This window comes from Mustelus asterias, chromosome 17 (genome assembly GCF_964213995.1).
Source record: "Mustelus asterias chromosome 17, sMusAst1.hap1.1, whole genome shotgun sequence".
Classification (NCBI taxonomy): domain Eukaryota; kingdom Metazoa; phylum Chordata; class Chondrichthyes; order Carcharhiniformes; family Triakidae; genus Mustelus; species Mustelus asterias.
In genome coordinates, this window is record NC_135817.1 from 7,670,656 (window position 1) to 7,688,884 (window position 18,229).

The 18,229-nt window shown below is 40.7% G+C and overlaps 1 protein-coding gene across 4 annotated transcripts in view; it reads left to right on the forward strand.

Annotated features, from left to right (window-relative positions):
* Positions 1–3,773, forward strand: part of rubcnl (rubicon like autophagy enhancer) — a 61,344-nt gene extending 57,571 nt beyond the window's left edge. For all 4 annotated transcript variants that reach the window (XM_078232224.1, XM_078232223.1, XM_078232225.1 and 1 more), the window contains 2 exons: positions 715–805; positions 3,124–3,773. In XM_078232224.1, the coding sequence (XP_078088350.1) occupies positions 715–805; positions 3,124–3,236 (204 nt within the window). In that variant the 3' untranslated portion in view covers positions 3,237–3,773. The remainder of the gene's footprint in view (positions 1–714; positions 806–3,123) is intronic.
* Positions 3,774–18,229: the final 14,456 nt, after the last annotated feature.

Here is an 18,229-nt window from a genome sequence, read left to right on the forward strand (position 1 = left end):
TCATAACTTTTCAAGTATCACAGCAAATTGCATATGCATGTTGGCAGCGGTTTTTTTTTGAGGCTGTAACCTTGTTGATTAAGCCTGTTCATATGGTGGTTGGAAATCCAGAACAACTATATTACCCTCCCCAACCCCCTCTGTCACGCCAAGTGATTTGCCCTTAAATTTGTGCTGGTTTTCCTTGAAGAATCCACATTTGTCTTGGTGACTGCCAAAAGCTTTCCCACAGAGGTTAAACTGGCCTGTAGCTGTTGGGCTTAAGCTTGCAACCAAATGTTGCAATTCCCCAGTCCTCTGGCACCATTCCTATAACAAAGCAGGATTTCAATAATTATGCCAGTGCATGGTGCTCCCCATTCTCGAGCAATACAGAACTTATTTTTCATAAACACCCTTTGTCTCCTTCCACATCTACAAAATGTCGTCCTGGTCTTGAACATTGATCAACATTTCCTCATTACTATTCACTCGGTGAATTTTCAGCACTAAATAGTTGTCCAAGTTCAGCAACAACACTGACTCCTAGTGCTCTGATGGAGACTTGGTGCAGACTCAATGAGCTGGAGGGTGGCCTCCCTCATTGTATGCCTGTCATTTCAGTGATTCCGGTTCATATGTAGGTGGATTAAGATTGTTAATGTGAAGATTTCGTTTGTTTTAAATGTTTCCTCTTTCTCTCCTCCCCCCCCCCCCCCCCCCCCCCCCCTACAGTTGTGTATGGCCAAGGGCTTCATCTGTGAGTTTTGCAAAAGTAGAGATATTATCTTCCCCTTTCAGACAGACCAATGCAAACGATGTTGTGGTGAGTACTGTTTTCAAGTGGTTGTTTTTTCTGGGCATCTAAAAATCACTTCTGTATGCAGTCAGTGCCCACACCCTGACTAAAGCTTCATCCATTCTTCCCAGTCATGCACATTAATCCCAACCTCTCGAGCCTCCCTTTCTGTTTATCCTCCATTGTAACTCATACCATGGTTCCATTCCTTTTACCAGTCGATTAAAATCGAATTTATGTTGTGCTGGGTTGATAACTCCAATACAGAACCTTTTTTTTGTGAAAGAGGAAACCAATTCTGTAAACACAAGATTAGTTTGCATTCATGGAAGTGACAATACTATGTGCAGAATTCATTTGTGATCAAGGAACTTCCCCCTTTTTGTACTGTTTTCTGACTTGTATATTTTCGTTGCTTCTGCTTTACAGCTTGCTTTTTTAAAACTGCCTTTATTTTTGAAAAACACTTCCTCCAATGTCTGGAGATGAGACAATATGCTACCTAAACTGTAAATATAAAGAGGAATCACCAACATTACTCTACTCTATTTCAGGATTGCTTTTTAAAAAATCATCTATCGCATAGCTTCCTTCAAATTGTCTTGCTTGCAGTGCTGGCCAAGATGGCTGAGTTTTTATTTCCTCCATTATAAATGTCAAATATTTGAATTGATTTTGATCAAAAATTAATAAACACACTGATTCCAGGGATGACAGGACTGATGTATAAAGAGAGATTGACTAGGTTAGGATTGTTTTCGCTGGAGTTCAGACGAATGAGGGGGGATCTCATAGAGACTTATAAAGTTCTAACAGGACTAAACAGGGTTGATGCAGGGAGGATATTCCTGATGGTGGGCGAGTCCAGAACCAGGAAGTCACAGTCTGAGGATTCGGAGTAAATCATTTGGGACCGAGGTGAGGAGACATTTCTTCACCCAAAGAGTGGTGAGCCTTTGGAATTTATTACCACAGGAAGTAGTTGATGTCAAAACATTGAATGTATTCAAGAGGCAGCTGGATATAGTACTTGGGGCAAACAGGATTAAAGGCTATGGGGGGAAAAAGCAGGATTAGGCAATTGAGTTGGATGATCAACTATGATTGTAATGAATGGCGGAGCAGGCTCGAAGGGCCAAATAGCCTCCTGCTGCTCCTATCTTCTATGTTTCTACAAGCACAGGACATGATGTTGTGTATAGTTACCAGTGCAACATCCTGAAACATGCTCAGATGAGACGCTTTGCCACTACACAACTTTGCAAAAAAATTTTGAAGTCATTCATGATGGCTTCAATCAGTTTGCTCTTGTCATACCATATGTTTACAGCATAATTGAGCACCTGTAATGCACATATCTTTCCCAGATGTCATTATTCCCTGAGCAAATGCTAATTATTTATCCCTTTTTTATTTTTCTACTTGTCAGTCCTTTAAATGTCCACAGTATTGATGGCTCTTTGTGCAGCCAAGTTATCCTGATGATTGTAGACAATTCTCTCAAATGACAAGTGTGTATAATAAGTCCACTTGATTTATCCATCTAAAGCATCTCTAAACTTTCTGCCACCACCAGCTGCCAACCCTCCTGCTGCCACCCCTCAAAACATTGAATGTCTCAAATGTTCCAGGGGCCTCAGTAATAGTTGCCAGGGGTGCATGGGCTCAAAACTCAACTTGGAAGTTAATGGAATTTAAATTTAATTAAAATCTGGAATATAAAGTTGGCCTTGGCCATAGTTGCCATGAAACTATCAGAATTTGTTGTAAAAACCCATCTAATGTCCTCTTTAGGAAGGAAATCTGCCATCCTTGCCTGATCTGGCCTACACATGACTCCAGCTTCACAGTAATAGGGTTGACTCTAACTGCCTTCCGAAATGGCCAAGCAAGCCACTCATTTCAATTAGGGATGGACAACAAATGATAGTCTTGCCAGTGATGCCCACATCCCATGAAAGAGAAATCTCCTTTCTAGCTTTGCATTATTTTCTTTTTGAAAGGCTCCTCTAAAGCAAATGCAATGCAAGATGTTCCTGCTGTAATGTGCATACAGAGAAACATAGAACATAAAGAATAGGCCATTTGGCCCTTTGAGTCTGCACCGCCATTCAATATGATCATGGCTGATCATGCACTTTCAGTATCCCACTCCCCCGCTTTCTCTTCGTACACCTTGATCCCTTTGGCAATACAATTTGGAGCAAAGTAATTCCACCTTTCCTTCCCCAGTCCCCTCCATTTTAATAATGGATATTAAAATTGTTAAGGGTCTCCCTCGAAATACGTGTGCTTTTTAATTGGCAGATAACTAGCTTTTCTCTTTTTTTCATTCCAAACGTCAGTATGCAAAGCGTGCTTTCATAAAGAGTGCTTCAAAACTGAAGAGTGTCCAAAGTGTGCACGGATCCAGGCTCGGAAGGAACTACTCCTGGCTTTCCAGCAGCCAACGGACTAAGCAACATGCTGGGTATTGAGGTGGAAATCCTCGGAGTAGATTTCAGTTTTAAAAAGCACAAATGTGATGCCAGCTTCCACTTTTTATATAAAAAAAAAGCAAAAAAATATTGAACAAAGTATCGACGTCTGGAACGTCCTTTTTTGAAATGTCTAGCAATAAATGCAAAATTTCTCGGGTACTGTAGAGCTTACAAAATGTTAACCATTCCCTACATAAGTATTTAGAGGAAAGTTATCTAGATTAAACTAGCATGAACCATGAAGATATCATTTAACCTTCAAAGTTAGGACTTAAAGTAAGGTTTTATTTTTTTTACTTCATGTAGAAGCTTTAAAACCTTCATTTAAAAGAAAATGGATATTGTAATGTTAGGAAAGTATTTTATGCAGTGGTGTAAAGCAGGTGTGCTTATTTAAATTCCAGTTTAGGTATTCGGTCATTCTTTTTGGAACAAGTAATTTTTTGGTGGGAAACAGGTGAAAATTGCCAAAAGAAAACACTAGAAAGTTCTAAAGCCATCATTGTCCTCTTCCCAACAAAAAAAATTATAACTCAAGAAAAAATGTAAAAAATAAAATATCTGAGCCAGTTATTACTGCTCGATGTCCTTAAATTGATTAGATGCTAAAATGTTGCCATGGTGCTAACATACCTGCTCTTCTTACTAGATTAGTTTTCTTATCTCCGGTATGGAGGTCTGTTTCAAGGTTAAGAGCTAAACATCGCCCTCGGTTATCATCACTGGCATCATTAGAGCACTTACTGCACTGAGATTAAAAGGGATTGATGTTATTTATATAGAATCTCTCCGTTGCTCAAATGTTGCTCCAGCTTGTGTAATTGAGATGTAAGATTTTTTTCTCAAGCTTAATTTATTTTCTTAATATTTATGGAAATATGAAAGTTGAAATGTACTCTTTCATCCTTCCCCTGAAACTAATCCATGTGCTCCAAAAGAAGCACTATTTAATTTAGAAAGTTTTGCATATCATGTTTACATTCAACTTGATAAAATTACCATTTAGAACTGTTGATTTCTTGTCTAGGCAATGAAAATATTGTGCGTGAAAGAATTGTAGTTTCAAACCCTACACTTGTAAATGTGTAAAGCATTCTTTCACTCTTGTTTATGTGGAAAAATTTGAATCAAACTTTTTAAGACATTTAAATGTATTTTTAAGGAAACCCAATATGTAAATGCAGCAAAACTGCATTTTGTAAGACCAGGTGTCCTCACTGTCCTCTTTTTAAAAGTTTCTTGCAAATGTGCAAATCCGAGCTAATTGATTTAACCATTGCACGGACCTGTATCACTTGCAGTTAAAGGGCAACAGTTTTACCAAAAAAGGTTTCCCAACCACTTCTGTTGGAAGGTGGGGATTCTTTTCAAAAGGGAATGTTACTCTGGGAAAATTTCAATGCAAAAACCTTGTCACTCCCAAGCAGGACTGTTTTGTGTGTTTCAAACAAAGTATCCTTGAAATTCTGTTTTGCAAATTTTAACTGCAAATATTTATGAAATTGCTCTATCCACCATTTTAATGGGGACGTTGAGCTGTTTAAAGATGGATTAGTTCCTCATTTAAAAAGGCAGAATAGAGGAATTTTATTTGAGCATTTAAATATTTGTAAACCAAAATTTCCACAAAATTTCAAGGGATTGTCTTTTATTTGACTGGTTTGGTACAGCAGTACCTCATTTTCACCCCCAGCCCCCCATACTTCCATATCTGTTGGTTTGATTACTCTATTCTCAACCTTGCCAGTGTCTTGTTCAGAACAAATAATCTGACTCTGCTGCCTTTACTTTATCTCTGCTCTACTTGGATTTCCCCCCTGTTGTTCACTACTTGGTTTTGCCCAATATTATCACCGTAATGATTGGACTGACCTTCATTACATTTCTCAAGCTTAGTTCTGACATGCATTTCTCTTAAAGACTTGGGTCATGTTTTGAGAATTGCACAATATATATTCAAAACATAACTTGATTTTGCAACAATTTTTAAAACATGTAAAATAACCATTTTTGGAAACAAATCTTCCCCATGGTTCAATCCAAAACACTGGACAATTTGATACCAGTGCATCTGGTATCTGTACTAGACTATTTTGCAAATGGAATAACTGAGGGATGGGTAGAAATAGATGCAAGAGGTAAATTTTGCCACCAATAAAGCTGAGTTTCCAATTTTATGTCTGCTTTATATCAGTGGGGAAAATGAAAAACTCCAGGTTGCCCCAATGCTGAATCCAACCATTGTTTCATTTCAGCCAGTCGTCTTGTTATCAGAATGAAGACTTAAAACAATTTTCTTGCATACAGTAGCCCTTAGCGTAGGAAGTATTTTACCTTCCCTTGATCTATATGCAAGCACCTTCCACATGTATCCTTGCCACAAAAGGTCATCTTAGATGTGATCTGGTCTGTTCCTGGCTGCTCTTCTAGTGAATCTCCTTTTTGATTCTGAATGCTGTTTGCAGTGCAAAGTGGAAGCCCATAATAAACTTTTTTTTGCCAATGGCGTTCCTGCAGTGGGATCAGCACTCAGGAGTTGGGGAAACTCACTATAACAGCAGTTGTCTATGGATTGATGAACGAATATAGAATATTGACCAATGTGGAAGGGGTATGAATTACAGCACAGTGCTGTCACATGTATTTGATATAGTGCCAGAAAGATCATGTTATGCACTATCTTTTGTGTGGAAGGGAACTGGAGAACTAGTGATAAATGGCATTTGGAATTGAAGAGCCCAATCAAAGACTGAAGAATGAAATATGAAGGATTTGGTGAGAACAAATGTTTTAGTGGGGCTAAATAATGTGACACCGGGATATATGTGCTAGTGCTGAGCCAGGCAAACACCAGGTTGCACAGAGGGAGAACCATCTTCATGAAGTGGAAAACACTGGGGGGGGGGGGGGGTTGGGTGGAATAAGAGATTTCTTGCTTTGCATTTAGAATAAAGCATACAACCAGGGTTTAGAGAAGAGAGATAAATGCACTTGGTACAATACTCAGCCAAAAACCAAAAAAAACATTTAAATTCCAGATACAAATCCATGGTCCAGAATAAGCTTGCTGCGGTTCTTGGGAGAGCAAAGGAAGGGTCACTAAAATTAGGCCTGGACTTAGCATTCTTTTTAGAAGTCTGTGTTTATGATAGGTTGGGAAATGTGGTTGAATAGCTGCCCACAGTTAAACATTGGTCAGTTATAATCCTGAGGCCAGTGGGACATATTCCTGCGGCCTCTTGAATCCTTGTCGTCAGGAAGAGAAAATATTTGTGGAGATTTGTCTCTTGCTGCTTGCATCATGTAATATGTATTTGATTTTTTAGTTCTGGTGGGTGGGTGTTTGAGGGGAGGGGAAGAATATTTTACATTGAATATTCTCCTACCCCAAGATTAATGTTGCTCTTTAAGCTGCCTTTTGCAGAAAATAAAATGCAATTTTTAATATTGCACTTTATTGTATATTATGAACAAGCTCCTTTATTATAAGTGAGGCCTGGTATTTCTGTCTGTGCTTGAAGAAGGTGACTTTATTTTGGGCACAGCTATTTTTGTGTGTACAATCCTCTGAAGAGCACTTGTATTTTCAAAAATCAATTCTTGTGTGTTTTTCCCTAATGTGGTACAATAAAATATGTTTGTATCAAAAGCTTGATGTATTCATCTGGGCAACTGACCATTGGTTGTTGGAGGGAGGGATGTCAGGTTGTGTGACACTAACCCATTAATAGAAATAAAGCATAGTCATTCAACACACAATAATGGATGTTATCACCAAGAAGTTTAATCCTCTTTGCAATTGGCCTGAATTATTCTCCTCTGAGGCTACTGCTAGAATTGAGTTTGTGGCAGAAACACTCGCACTAAAAAGCGTCAGCTATTACATAAGATTTGTTTGGAATGTGTTTTGCTTTCAGCATGATTGGCATCCTAATCTGTCTGAACTTTTTAAAACCCCACCTAATTTCGTGAACAATGTCATCGGCACAGAACGGCAGAAAGAAATCTTGATCATTTTGTCTTGTCGTTGTTGAAGTTTTCCACCTGAGCAAAACATTAAAATTAAAGCATTTAGTGGGAAGGAACTGCTAACATCTTGTTTTCTGCTCCAGTCAGCTATCCAGTGCTGGAAGATCAGTTTGACCAAACAATTCTATGCAGCGTTTGACCTTGTCTGGTCTACATGTGACTCCAGAGCCACAGCAAATCATTCAGTCAAGGGCAATTGGGGGTAGGCAATGAATACTGGTCCAGGCTGCAATACTCGCATTTAATTTTTTAAAAATAAAATCCAACATAACAGTATGTGGCTTTTGTAAATTGTCAAACTTGTGCTTTAATGTTATATCTTGTACATTAGCTGTATGCTGCAATCACAACACCATGAAGTCTCCCCTGCGAAAAGAACACCTGTCTACTTGAGGACTGGTCACTCCCATACTGTCATGGACAGATGTATCTGCAGTTGGTGAGAATAAGATCAAGTAGCTTTTTCCTTTCTGTTGGCATTAGCCACAGCCTAGACTGGCAGAAATGTCAGTACTGGTGCTCCTGAGCCACTCTGTGGACATTGAAGCCCTTCTCTCAGACTGCATTCTGTGCCATTATTTACTTATTGTGCTTCATTAGTGGTGGCAGGTGGTAACTAGTAATCAGCAGGAAGTTTCCTTGCCTGTGGCTTGACCTGATGCTATGAGACTTCATGGGTTTCTGAATAAATAATTGTGTCCCTAATCACTGTACTGCCCCCTCTAGGGGTCTGTACTAATGGTAAAGATTCCAAGTAGGCTTATGCTTTTTTTTTTTTGCAACTGATATACACCTGTGATTAAGCAGGTCTTCGACCAAGCTGATCTGTCCAGCATTCTCTCTCAATGCTAATTGCGCTTGTGAAAAACAGATAAGAATGTTGCTTCTGCAGGAGAATCACAAGATGACTGATAAGGTATGGATAGGGTTAAACGGGCTGGAACAAAGGAAAGCCAGTACTGCAGCTTGTCACGTACACTGTGGGCGTTCACACACAAAGTGGCGTGAAAATGGGAGATAAGGATGGGAGGGAACAGCCAAATAAGGGTCAAAGTAAACATGGACGGGGACTGCCAAATTGGATAGCGAGGGCAGTAAACAAAGGCGGAGTACACCTAGGGCTTCTGATAGGTGATATCCGATAACACGAACACCAACTGTGGGGAAGGGGAGGGATTGAGACACACAAAGAAATTGTATAAACGTATAGGAGAAATACTCCAGTGTGTGCCTATTTGCTAGCCACCCGTTCTTGCAAGACCGTTAAATAAAAGTGTTTGCTACTTCAGAATTTGACTTGGAGTAAATTATTTGCAAAGTGAGCTTCGTTTCTCACACTCTGGACAAGACATGTGCCATATGTGGAGGATTCTAGAATGCTGAAGGCAGTGCTTTATGGTGAACTGGTAAGCAAGACAGAGGCGTTCCTCAAATCCTTCAAAGATCAGTTAAAAACAGTTCTCTTGGGCTGACAATAGTGTGTGTGCGCGTGCGTGCGTAAAGAGGGAGGTGGCTGCTGACAAACTGCTGCTGCACATCCACAAGGCAAACAATCTATAGGTTTGAAACAATTAAACATGAGGCTGCTAAAGAAAGATGCAGCAGTCTGCTTACATCCGAGCCCCTTCTAACCCAGAGTTCCTGAACCCAACCTGCTCAAGTTGCAGATCAAGAATCGGTCTCCTCAGTCACCAACAATTATGCCAACCAGCAGAGATTTGAGCCTTTCCATGAACTTTGCCTGCAAAGAATCTGTCATCATTTACCAGTAGCGCCACAATTTCCCTGGTGAGCCTAATGCACAAAAATTAATGCAATTTAATGCAAACTTTCTAAAAACTTCATAGCTTTTATCCTATTTCTGCATTATACTGTGCTGAATACAAACCATGAACAACATCACAAATGGCTTTCTCCAAAGAGTAGGATGAAATCATATTAAAATATCTGCTGAGTTTCTCTCTCAAAAATAGAGTTTACATCTCTGTTAGCCTCCTGATCAAACAGGAAACTTATACAAGTTTAAATTGCTTAATCTCTTGCCATCTGTCAACTTCCTGGTCAATGTGACATATCTTACAGAAAGCTGTGACTGCAATTAATTTTGGCCAGATGTGCTATGGACTGACCTCCATTATTAAATCTGTTTCCAAAATGTGTACTTTTATGTTCAGTAATGTTTCATCACATGGTTAATGTTAAACACTTTCTTCCCCTCTTGAAATATGTAGGTTTGAGGATGTTTTGATAGACATAGAGACCATTGTTGCAAACTGACAAAGATTTGCTATTGTCGTAAAGTATGAGGAGCACTCTAACTTAGATTTAATTTGGGATCAACTGTTAAATTTCCCCCTAGTTTCACTTCCAGGAGAAATGTATGAATGTTAAATCTAGTAACTCAATGTGACTGTTCGGTAACAATCAATTGACTGGCAGGAGAATGTTGGGGTCAAGCTAAAGGATAAGACAAAAGTTGGCAGCAGTGAGGTGTGGAAACAGGATAATGCAAAAGCAACAGGGATGTGAAGGAGAAAGATTTGGGGCCTTTGAAGATAGCATAGAAAAGACTTTCTTGATTTGGAGTCAGAGGTTTACAGTATAGAAACAAGCCCTTCGGCCCAACTTGTCAATGCTGTCCTTTTTTTTAACCACTAAGCTAGTCCCAATTGCCCGTGTCTGGCCCATATCCCTCTATACTTAATCTCCTTGCAGATACTGCCAGACCTGCTGAGATTTTCCAGCATTTTCTCTTTTGGTTCCCTCTATACTTATCTTACCCATGTAATTGTCTAAATGTTTTCTAAAAAACAATTGTACCTCTGGCAGCTCGTTCCAGACGTTCACCACCCCGTGTGGAAACAATTGCCCCTCTGCACCTTTTGTATCTCTCCCCCCTCACCTTAAACCTATGCTTTCTAGTTTTAGACTCCCCTACCTTTGGGAAACAATGTTGACTATCTACCTTATCTATGCCCCTCATTATTTTATAGACTTCACCCCCAAGTCTCCTACGCTCCAGGGGAAAAAGTCTGAGTATATCCAGCCTCTCCTTGTAACTCAAACCATCAAGCCCTGTAGCATCCTAGTAAATCTTTTCTGCACTCTTTCTAGTTTAATATTCTCTGCACTCTGCAAAGCAAAAGGACTGAAATATTTTCAGCCCTTGCACAACGTGGGTACAAACAATAATATGCAGATGATGCATTTGGAGCTGTCTAATGTACTCCCTTTCATCACATAAGAGTTGAGAAATCTGAACGGGTTCTCTACTGCAAACCTAGCTTTTACTGGTCAGTGCGCATTAGGATTCCCATAATTCTATACTCTAGAAGATTGGCCTTTATTGGCAACCTTGTAAATAAGGTGCAAGCCGTTTGCTAACTTTATAATCAAAGCTATTTTGCAGAATAATAACTTGCTAATTAGATAATTGCACAAACTTAAGGTTGCCATGTTGTGTGCAAAGTACCCTGCTGTGCCTGTAGCTACTAGGAGCTCTGCTATCATGGTACAGCTCTCACCAACACCCCCCCCCCCCCTCCTCCCCCCCCCCCCCCCCCCCACATAATCTTGGGTGTGTGTGAGGGAGTAGGCAGTTATTAGTTTAGCTAAATTAAAGCAGGATTGGACACTATCATGAATAATTAACAGGTCTTTATTTTTAAACTGGTGACAATCTTATTAAAACAATAAACAAACGGAATAACCTCTCCAATAGAATGCTGTCTGTTTAGGTCTGACACATCTTCCGAGTTGATCTATTTTCCGACTGTAGATAAGTTTTATGAAGATGTACATAAACTGCACATTCTATATGCGAGACTTCTTTTGACTTAAGAGATGGCAAGATTACTCTAACAGTTATTTCCCCTTGTCTGGGTTTAAATACTTAGAATTACCTCACAGTATGCTTACAATTTGAGTGGCTTGAGGCTGTCAACAACATTCATTTGAATTCAATTGTTTCTGTCTTTTGAGTGCTTGGTCCAATTCAAAAGCCTGTTTTGCTATGCTGGAACTCTGGCTGCTAGGCTTTTGACACTTCTGCAGCCTGCTTTCTTCAATTTAAAAAATACATGCTTTTTAAAGAGACAATGCTACATGATCTCTCCTTTTGGTTTCAGCATTTCCTTTTGATATTTACATTTGTCAAACATTTTTAACCTTTTTATATATGCAACTTCATAACACTTGCAATTTCAGGCAACTCTTCAGTGGTCTTGCAGAATTTTCACTGTGGCTTCGCATCCATATTTCAAAGGTCCAATATTAATATTCATTTATTATCCAGTTTTCTGAGTCTTTTGAGAAGAGACCAGTCTCACACATTACTCTGGTAGGGTAAGATATCTCCCAAAATTTGCAGAACAAATGAAGCTAGCCGAGTCATGCTGCTACTATGTAGTAGCAATGAGTGGTATTCTCTCCTATGTAAATGAGTAATGTGGTACATAAATTTCAGTGTTGGTGTGATGCCAGACATGTAGGCTATGAATCCCAGTGAATACAGGATCATTTCAAACAGCATGTACTTGTGGCTGTTTGTAACAGGCAGAATATTGACTGCACTCTATGTTCTGAGTTTTGTAAGCACAGACTTTGTGTCCAAATGTGATTCTGTAATTGAACAACACTTAATCAACAATCCCAAATATTGCTAAGAATTACACTGGGGGAGGGGGGTGACAACGACGATTATGACTTTTCCCTGGTGCATAGCCTATAGCAAAGCCTTGACCAATCACAGTTGATTTGCTTAAATTCAAAATAGGTAAAAGCTTGGGGGAATAACTGTATCCTGGTGCATTCTTCATGGCAATGTCTCAATCAATCCGCACCCTTTTCTCATGCTTTTCCCTTTGAAACTTGGTAGTCTTGTGTCTGTCCTGATGAATGCAAGACAAAAAGTTTCGACAGCCTGCCTATTTTTTTTTTGTGCAATACTCAGGCTCTGAATTACCAGGCAACAATAATATTTACAAATTGTAGTTGTATGATCAAAATTTCACATGATCAAACCTCCATGAATACATCCACCAAGTGTTACTGTAATACTCCATATTATTCCACAAAAAAGAAACTGTCTCTCTTTTAAAGCCACAAAGTCCAGTTGTTGGTAAGTTGAACAAAGCGCAGCCCAATCAGCACTTAATTTTTTTTCAGGTCAGGGAATTTTCAGATTGCAATGTGTTTCAGTAGCTGGATCACACAAGCAACCAAACTGTTTGGCATCTGTTAATAAACCATGATGGCTAGTGTGTGCTGTTAATAAGTATACCATTTCAATATAGCACCAGCAGATCTCTCATAGTGTTGGCTGATCTTAAATTAGGCTATAAGGGGCTATGGATGTAGTGAAGAAGTCTCTCTACTTAAAAATACATAGCAAAGAGATCCCGAAGACCTTAGATCAGGGATTGGGAAACAAGTATGTTTTAATGAATTCCTGACAAAAAAGACCAGAGTTCTCTGATCTTGCCCGTGGCTGGGATTCTCCGGTCCCATTTGCAGTGAATAGAGATGTGGCTGAATGCCAAATTCTCTGTTCCTGCTAGTAGCGATGGCGAGGCATACAAGACTGGAGAATTCTGACCAATGTATTTTCTGTGCCCACTGCAGCTGGATAAATGGTTAGCATAACTGCAAAAAGCTTTCTAGATAATGATCATCTTTTACAAATTCTCATTGTAGTTGAGAATTCTGATTAATTCTAAATACCCAACATGATGATTAGCAGCTGATACTTTAATGTGTGGTTTGAGAATAATACAAAATATGTAGGTAACATCTTAATGTCTCTCAAATGTTTTTAACATGCCATTAAAATTAAAGATGTATTCCTGAAAGATATCAGCACAAGTCAGGTACAAATAATGCAACCAAGTAAATTACCAATGCATTTCTAAGCCGGGGAAAATAAGTCCAATAGATAAAGGTTCCTTCAATAGAACCGGTTTAAATTGGTGAGAGAAAATGCTGAATCATAAGGAGCCATTTTTTTGGGAGAAAACATCTGTAAAACAGACTGACGAATAACAGTTAAATTTGAAGGTGTCAGAGAATTATTGATTGAAAGACATGTCATCAGTAGATTGATAGATCAGTGAATGAATAACATTGCTATTAATTAAGTACTAAGCAGATTAATCTGATTTTTTAAAAAGTATAACTATTCCCAGCTTTCATGCCAAAAAAGTAGATCTTTTGTGAAAGGCTTCTAGCGGATTAGCTGTGTAGGTGGAACTATTGATCTCCCATTTTGGCCAAAATGAGATTTGTCTTGTCCTAATTGTATGTTTGTTTGAATGTTGTTAATTTGTAATGTTTTTGATTCTAATATTTTAATAAAAACTAGTTTAACTGAAGAATTTCATTGAACTGAATAAACTTTTTTTGCCTTTGAAATGAAATGTTTATTGAAAAGATCTTAGCAAGTCTTTAAGTTAATCAGGCCACCTAAAAGAATTTCCCACAACACTCATTATAAATAAAATATACCATATCAACCTTTTCTATTTCTGAGGCAACCTCTCACTGAAGAAGTTGGGCCAAGGGGCACGTGGAGAGAGGGAGAGAGAGTGAGAGTGAAGAGATGTGAGTTGGATCAGATCAGGGTGGGGGAGAAATTGGATTGTGCTTGATAGTGGAGGAGGGGAGTGCGGTGGGGCCTGGGGTTGGGGTTAGGGTAAGGGTAGGGGTAGGGACAGGGGCATTGGTGGGATGGTTGGTCATGGGTGTAGTTTGGGAGTGGGTGATTGAGAGGGGCCTGGGGTTAGGGTGGGATGGTTGGTCATGGGTGTAGTTTGGGAGTGGGAATTGAGAGGGGGTTGGGGTTGGGGCAGGGGCATTGGTGGGATGGTTGGTCATGGGTGTAGTTTGGGAGTGGGTGAGGGGGTAGGTCTCATAGGGCTGGCCATGGAGGTCAGTGCTATAGTTACCCAGAAGTTGGAAGTGGTTTTAATTCTAACTTTTTCTGGGTAACTATTGCTGTAACATAGTGGGAGCCATCCGAAGTTTGCAATTTAAATCACATTTTTTGATCGTTCCAAGCGTATGGCAATTGCCCAAAGTAAGTTTGAGCTACCCAGGCAATTGCCATGCAATCTCTTCCTGGGAACATCTGGAGGGGTCCTCAGTGCATCTTTTGGTGTGGTGAAATATGTACTTTTTTAATGTCTTGCGTTAGAAAATTCATTTCAACTCATGGATATTTGAGTTTGTGACAAGGAAAGCTGGCTGGACAGATGTTTCTGAAATTACTTTATTGGTTCAGTTTCTGATTTTAACAGATACATTTTTCCAGAGGTCTTGAGTTGTTACTGTTTTACTATTATGAAGTTTGACCATTTAACTAAAGTACCACACCAGAACATAATGCCTGAATTGGGACTGAAAGCATTCACAGATGTACCATTTTTAGTATGCCATAGATAGACCATTATTACCAACCGTCCTTGTCATTTATGAAATGTATGAACAGTTGGGAAATCAGAACAAATTCTTGCACAACTCCACTAGTCAAAGCCCTGAAGCTAGAGTTGCCCTGTCCCCAACCACTTGCTTTCTATTGCTAAACCTATTTTCAATCCTTGTCACTTTTTGTCTCAAGGACTAAACATTGGAGCAGTGTTTGAAATAGTGTGGAGACGGAGTTTTGTGAAGTACTTTCCAACATTAACTAGATAGTTGATGCAAGTAACAGTGCAATTACTTTGAAGATTACCAGTTTGGAGGAAGTAATTGTCAAGTATTTTGTATCAATAGTCAAGACTATGTGCTTTCACATTTTAAAACACACATTTCCCCCTTTTAAAAACCTCTAAGCAGCTATGCCACGAGTTTTAATGAGTTGACAGCAACTCAAATCAGATTGATATTTTTAAATCGTGTATTACAAAGAACAGGCCCTTCGGCCCTCCAAGCCTGCGCCGATCACGATGCCTGCCTAAACTAAAACCGTATGCACTTACGGAGTCCGTATCCTTCCATTCCCATCCTATTCATGTATTCATCTAGTTGCCCCTTAAATGACGCTATTGTACCTGCTCCCAACACCTCCCTGGGCAGCGCGTTCCGGAATTGCTGTATTGTTGAATTTAAATTATATATATTATTGAATCGATTTAGTGACAAATATGCACATTTAATGACTTGAGTAAAGAACAATGTATTAAAATCTCAATCATAAGTGCTTTCCAGGAGTATCCATTCACAAAGGATAGTATATTAAATGAAACATGCAGGACAAGAATACTTGGTCCTCATTAACTTCCTTTTCAGTAAGACGAACGTTAATGAAAATAGATGTGTTCAGTGAGTCTTGGACAAGAACCATCTGTAACAGGATGGTGAACAGGCATGAAAAAGGAATGGGAGGCTTTCAGTATTAAAGATCGTCTTGCGTTGCTTGATCAATTTAAGTCCTGCACCATACAGAGGTCCTTTGCAGCAGTCACATATTGTTGCACTATCACACAAAATAAAAAAAAAATAAAGCAATTAGAATAAAATGAAATGAAAATTGATACAAAGCTGTGGGTTTTGCTGATAAGTAATGGGGCAATATTCCTCAATTTTCTCTCCTCCTTTCAATAAATAAGATGTTTTGAACACACTTTTTGTGGAGACAGAGTTCCTTTATTCACTAGAGTTGCCTGTATGTGCACAATTCGTCAGCTGTGCTGGGCATATTGTAATTCATGCCCTGTTTTATGTTGTGTATTATGATGTGCTTAATGCTCCCTCCACCCACATCGTCTGTATCTTTAAGACCTGGCTGGCTGTAGGGATTCGCATTCTAATCAGTATTCTGTAACTTGATTTTGTGTCTCTGTGCACTGTCTGATGAAGGAGCAGCGCTCCAAAAGCTTATGGTATTTGCTACCAAATAAACCTGGTGTTGTGAGACTTCTTACTGTGTTCACCCCAGTCCAACGCCAGCATCTCCACATCATGCACACTTTGTTAGGCAGAGACCAAACCATTCTACCAGCCTCCACCACATGGAGGTCATGTTAGTAGGTATGGCCTGTGGTGCAACACATGGACTGCAGTCTCGGGTCACAGTTGGGGTTGTATTGGTGAATCAGCCACAGGACCTGCACAGGCAATTGAGAGCCGAGCAGGCAACACAGACAGACTTTGCCGTACGATTATAGAAATAAAAGTTCAGGGATATCAGGCATACGAGTGGCATTTCTTTTGGTGTAGGTTTCCACAAAGCCTGTGGACCTCTGTGGTAGATTAAGTGTCTAAATTTTTTTACATATAAAGGGCTTAAGTGCAATGTTGGGATGATCAGAAACTATAGTACAAAAGAAAGATTTGCATCCATATTGCACCATTCATGACCTCAGGATGTCCCAATGCACTTTGTGACCAATGAAATGTAGTGTGACAGCATTGCTTCTTTCAATGTGAAGCACAGTTTCAGCCATGCTAACTGAAGTATCAGGTATAACTGGCAGCCGAAATGCTTGTTAATTCCAACAAACATGCATGTGACCCCCCCCCGCCCCCCCCCACCCCGCCCCCCCCGCCCCCCCCCCACCCCCCCCCCACCCCGCCCCCCCCTCCCCGCCCCCCCCTCCCCGCCCCCCCCTCCCCCCCCTCCCCGCCCCCCCTCCCCCACCCTCCCCCCTCCCCCACCCCCCCCCCTCCCCCACCCCCCCCCCTCCCCCCCTCCCCCCTCCCCCCCTCCCCCCTCCCCCACCCCCCCCCCCCTCCCCCACCCCCCCCCCCCTCCCCCCACCCCCCTCCCCCCTCCCCCACCCCGCCCCCCCCTCCCCCACCCCGCCCCCCCCTCCCCCCCCCCCCCCCCTCCCCCACCCCGCCCCCCCCTCCCCCACCCCGCCCCCCCCTCCCCCACCCCGCCCCCCCCTCCCCCTCCCCCCTCCCCCCCTCCCCCTCCCCCCTCCCCCACCCCGCCCCCCCTCCCCCTCCCCCTCCCCCCTCCCCCCTCCCCCCTCCCCCACCCCAGTATCACTGACATTGAAATATCAACTATTAAATACAGAAAATTAGCATGATTTACATTTTAAGAAAGGATTCGCTTCTCAAAAGATAAGATTGTATTTCAATGTGTTTTGTGTGCATTTTTGATATGCCAATGATTTATGGTTTTGACCTCACCACGACAGATGGAGTAGATGGTGGGGGGTAGGAAGGGGAACAAGGTGTGACTCTGTGGGTAGGAATTGCCTTTGTAATTTTGGAAAAGAGTCGAATCAGTAGGAATTGGGAAGCGACTCATCGTCCCAGAAATGTCTGGCTTTGGATGAAATATCCTCAAGGAAAGCCATTAAAAAAACCTAATTGATTGGTTTATCTGGTTACCTCTTTCACGAACTGGGTGTGAAAGCTGCTGTGTTATTTGGAATTGGCTTCAATAAATGGATATTACTGCTTTTTGCTGCAAATGCATATCTGCATTTGGTTTGGTGGCTTAACCTGTATCCAAATGGCTGGTGTGACTGATATTGATCATTTACTGAAGTGACATGGACACTATATGTTACTGAGAGATAATAAGTCAATTTATCATTTGCCTAGGAAATACTATCCTAGATTGCTCTGTACTCAATATCTAACTTCAGCTCACAGGTTGAGTCTGGGTTTGTCTACAGTAATTGACTTTTACGTTGGGCATGAAAAAATGTAACTGGAGAAGCTTGAATAATACATGTTACAGGGCAATGGTGCCTTGTATCAGGCATACCTGTGAAAGGTTTAGTGCTAGAATTGGAGAGTGTAAGTGAAAACTGAGACCATTATCTCAGTCCAGTGTAAACTGAGCTACTTACTTGTTCAGTATATCTTGCACCTCTTTAGAAATGTTTGTGTACTGCTGACTTAAGTGGTTCTTGGAGAAAGTAACAGCGGCTAGATCAGTCAGTCGTTGTGGTTGGTTCTGAATAGTTCCTTCCCACACCAAAGGATG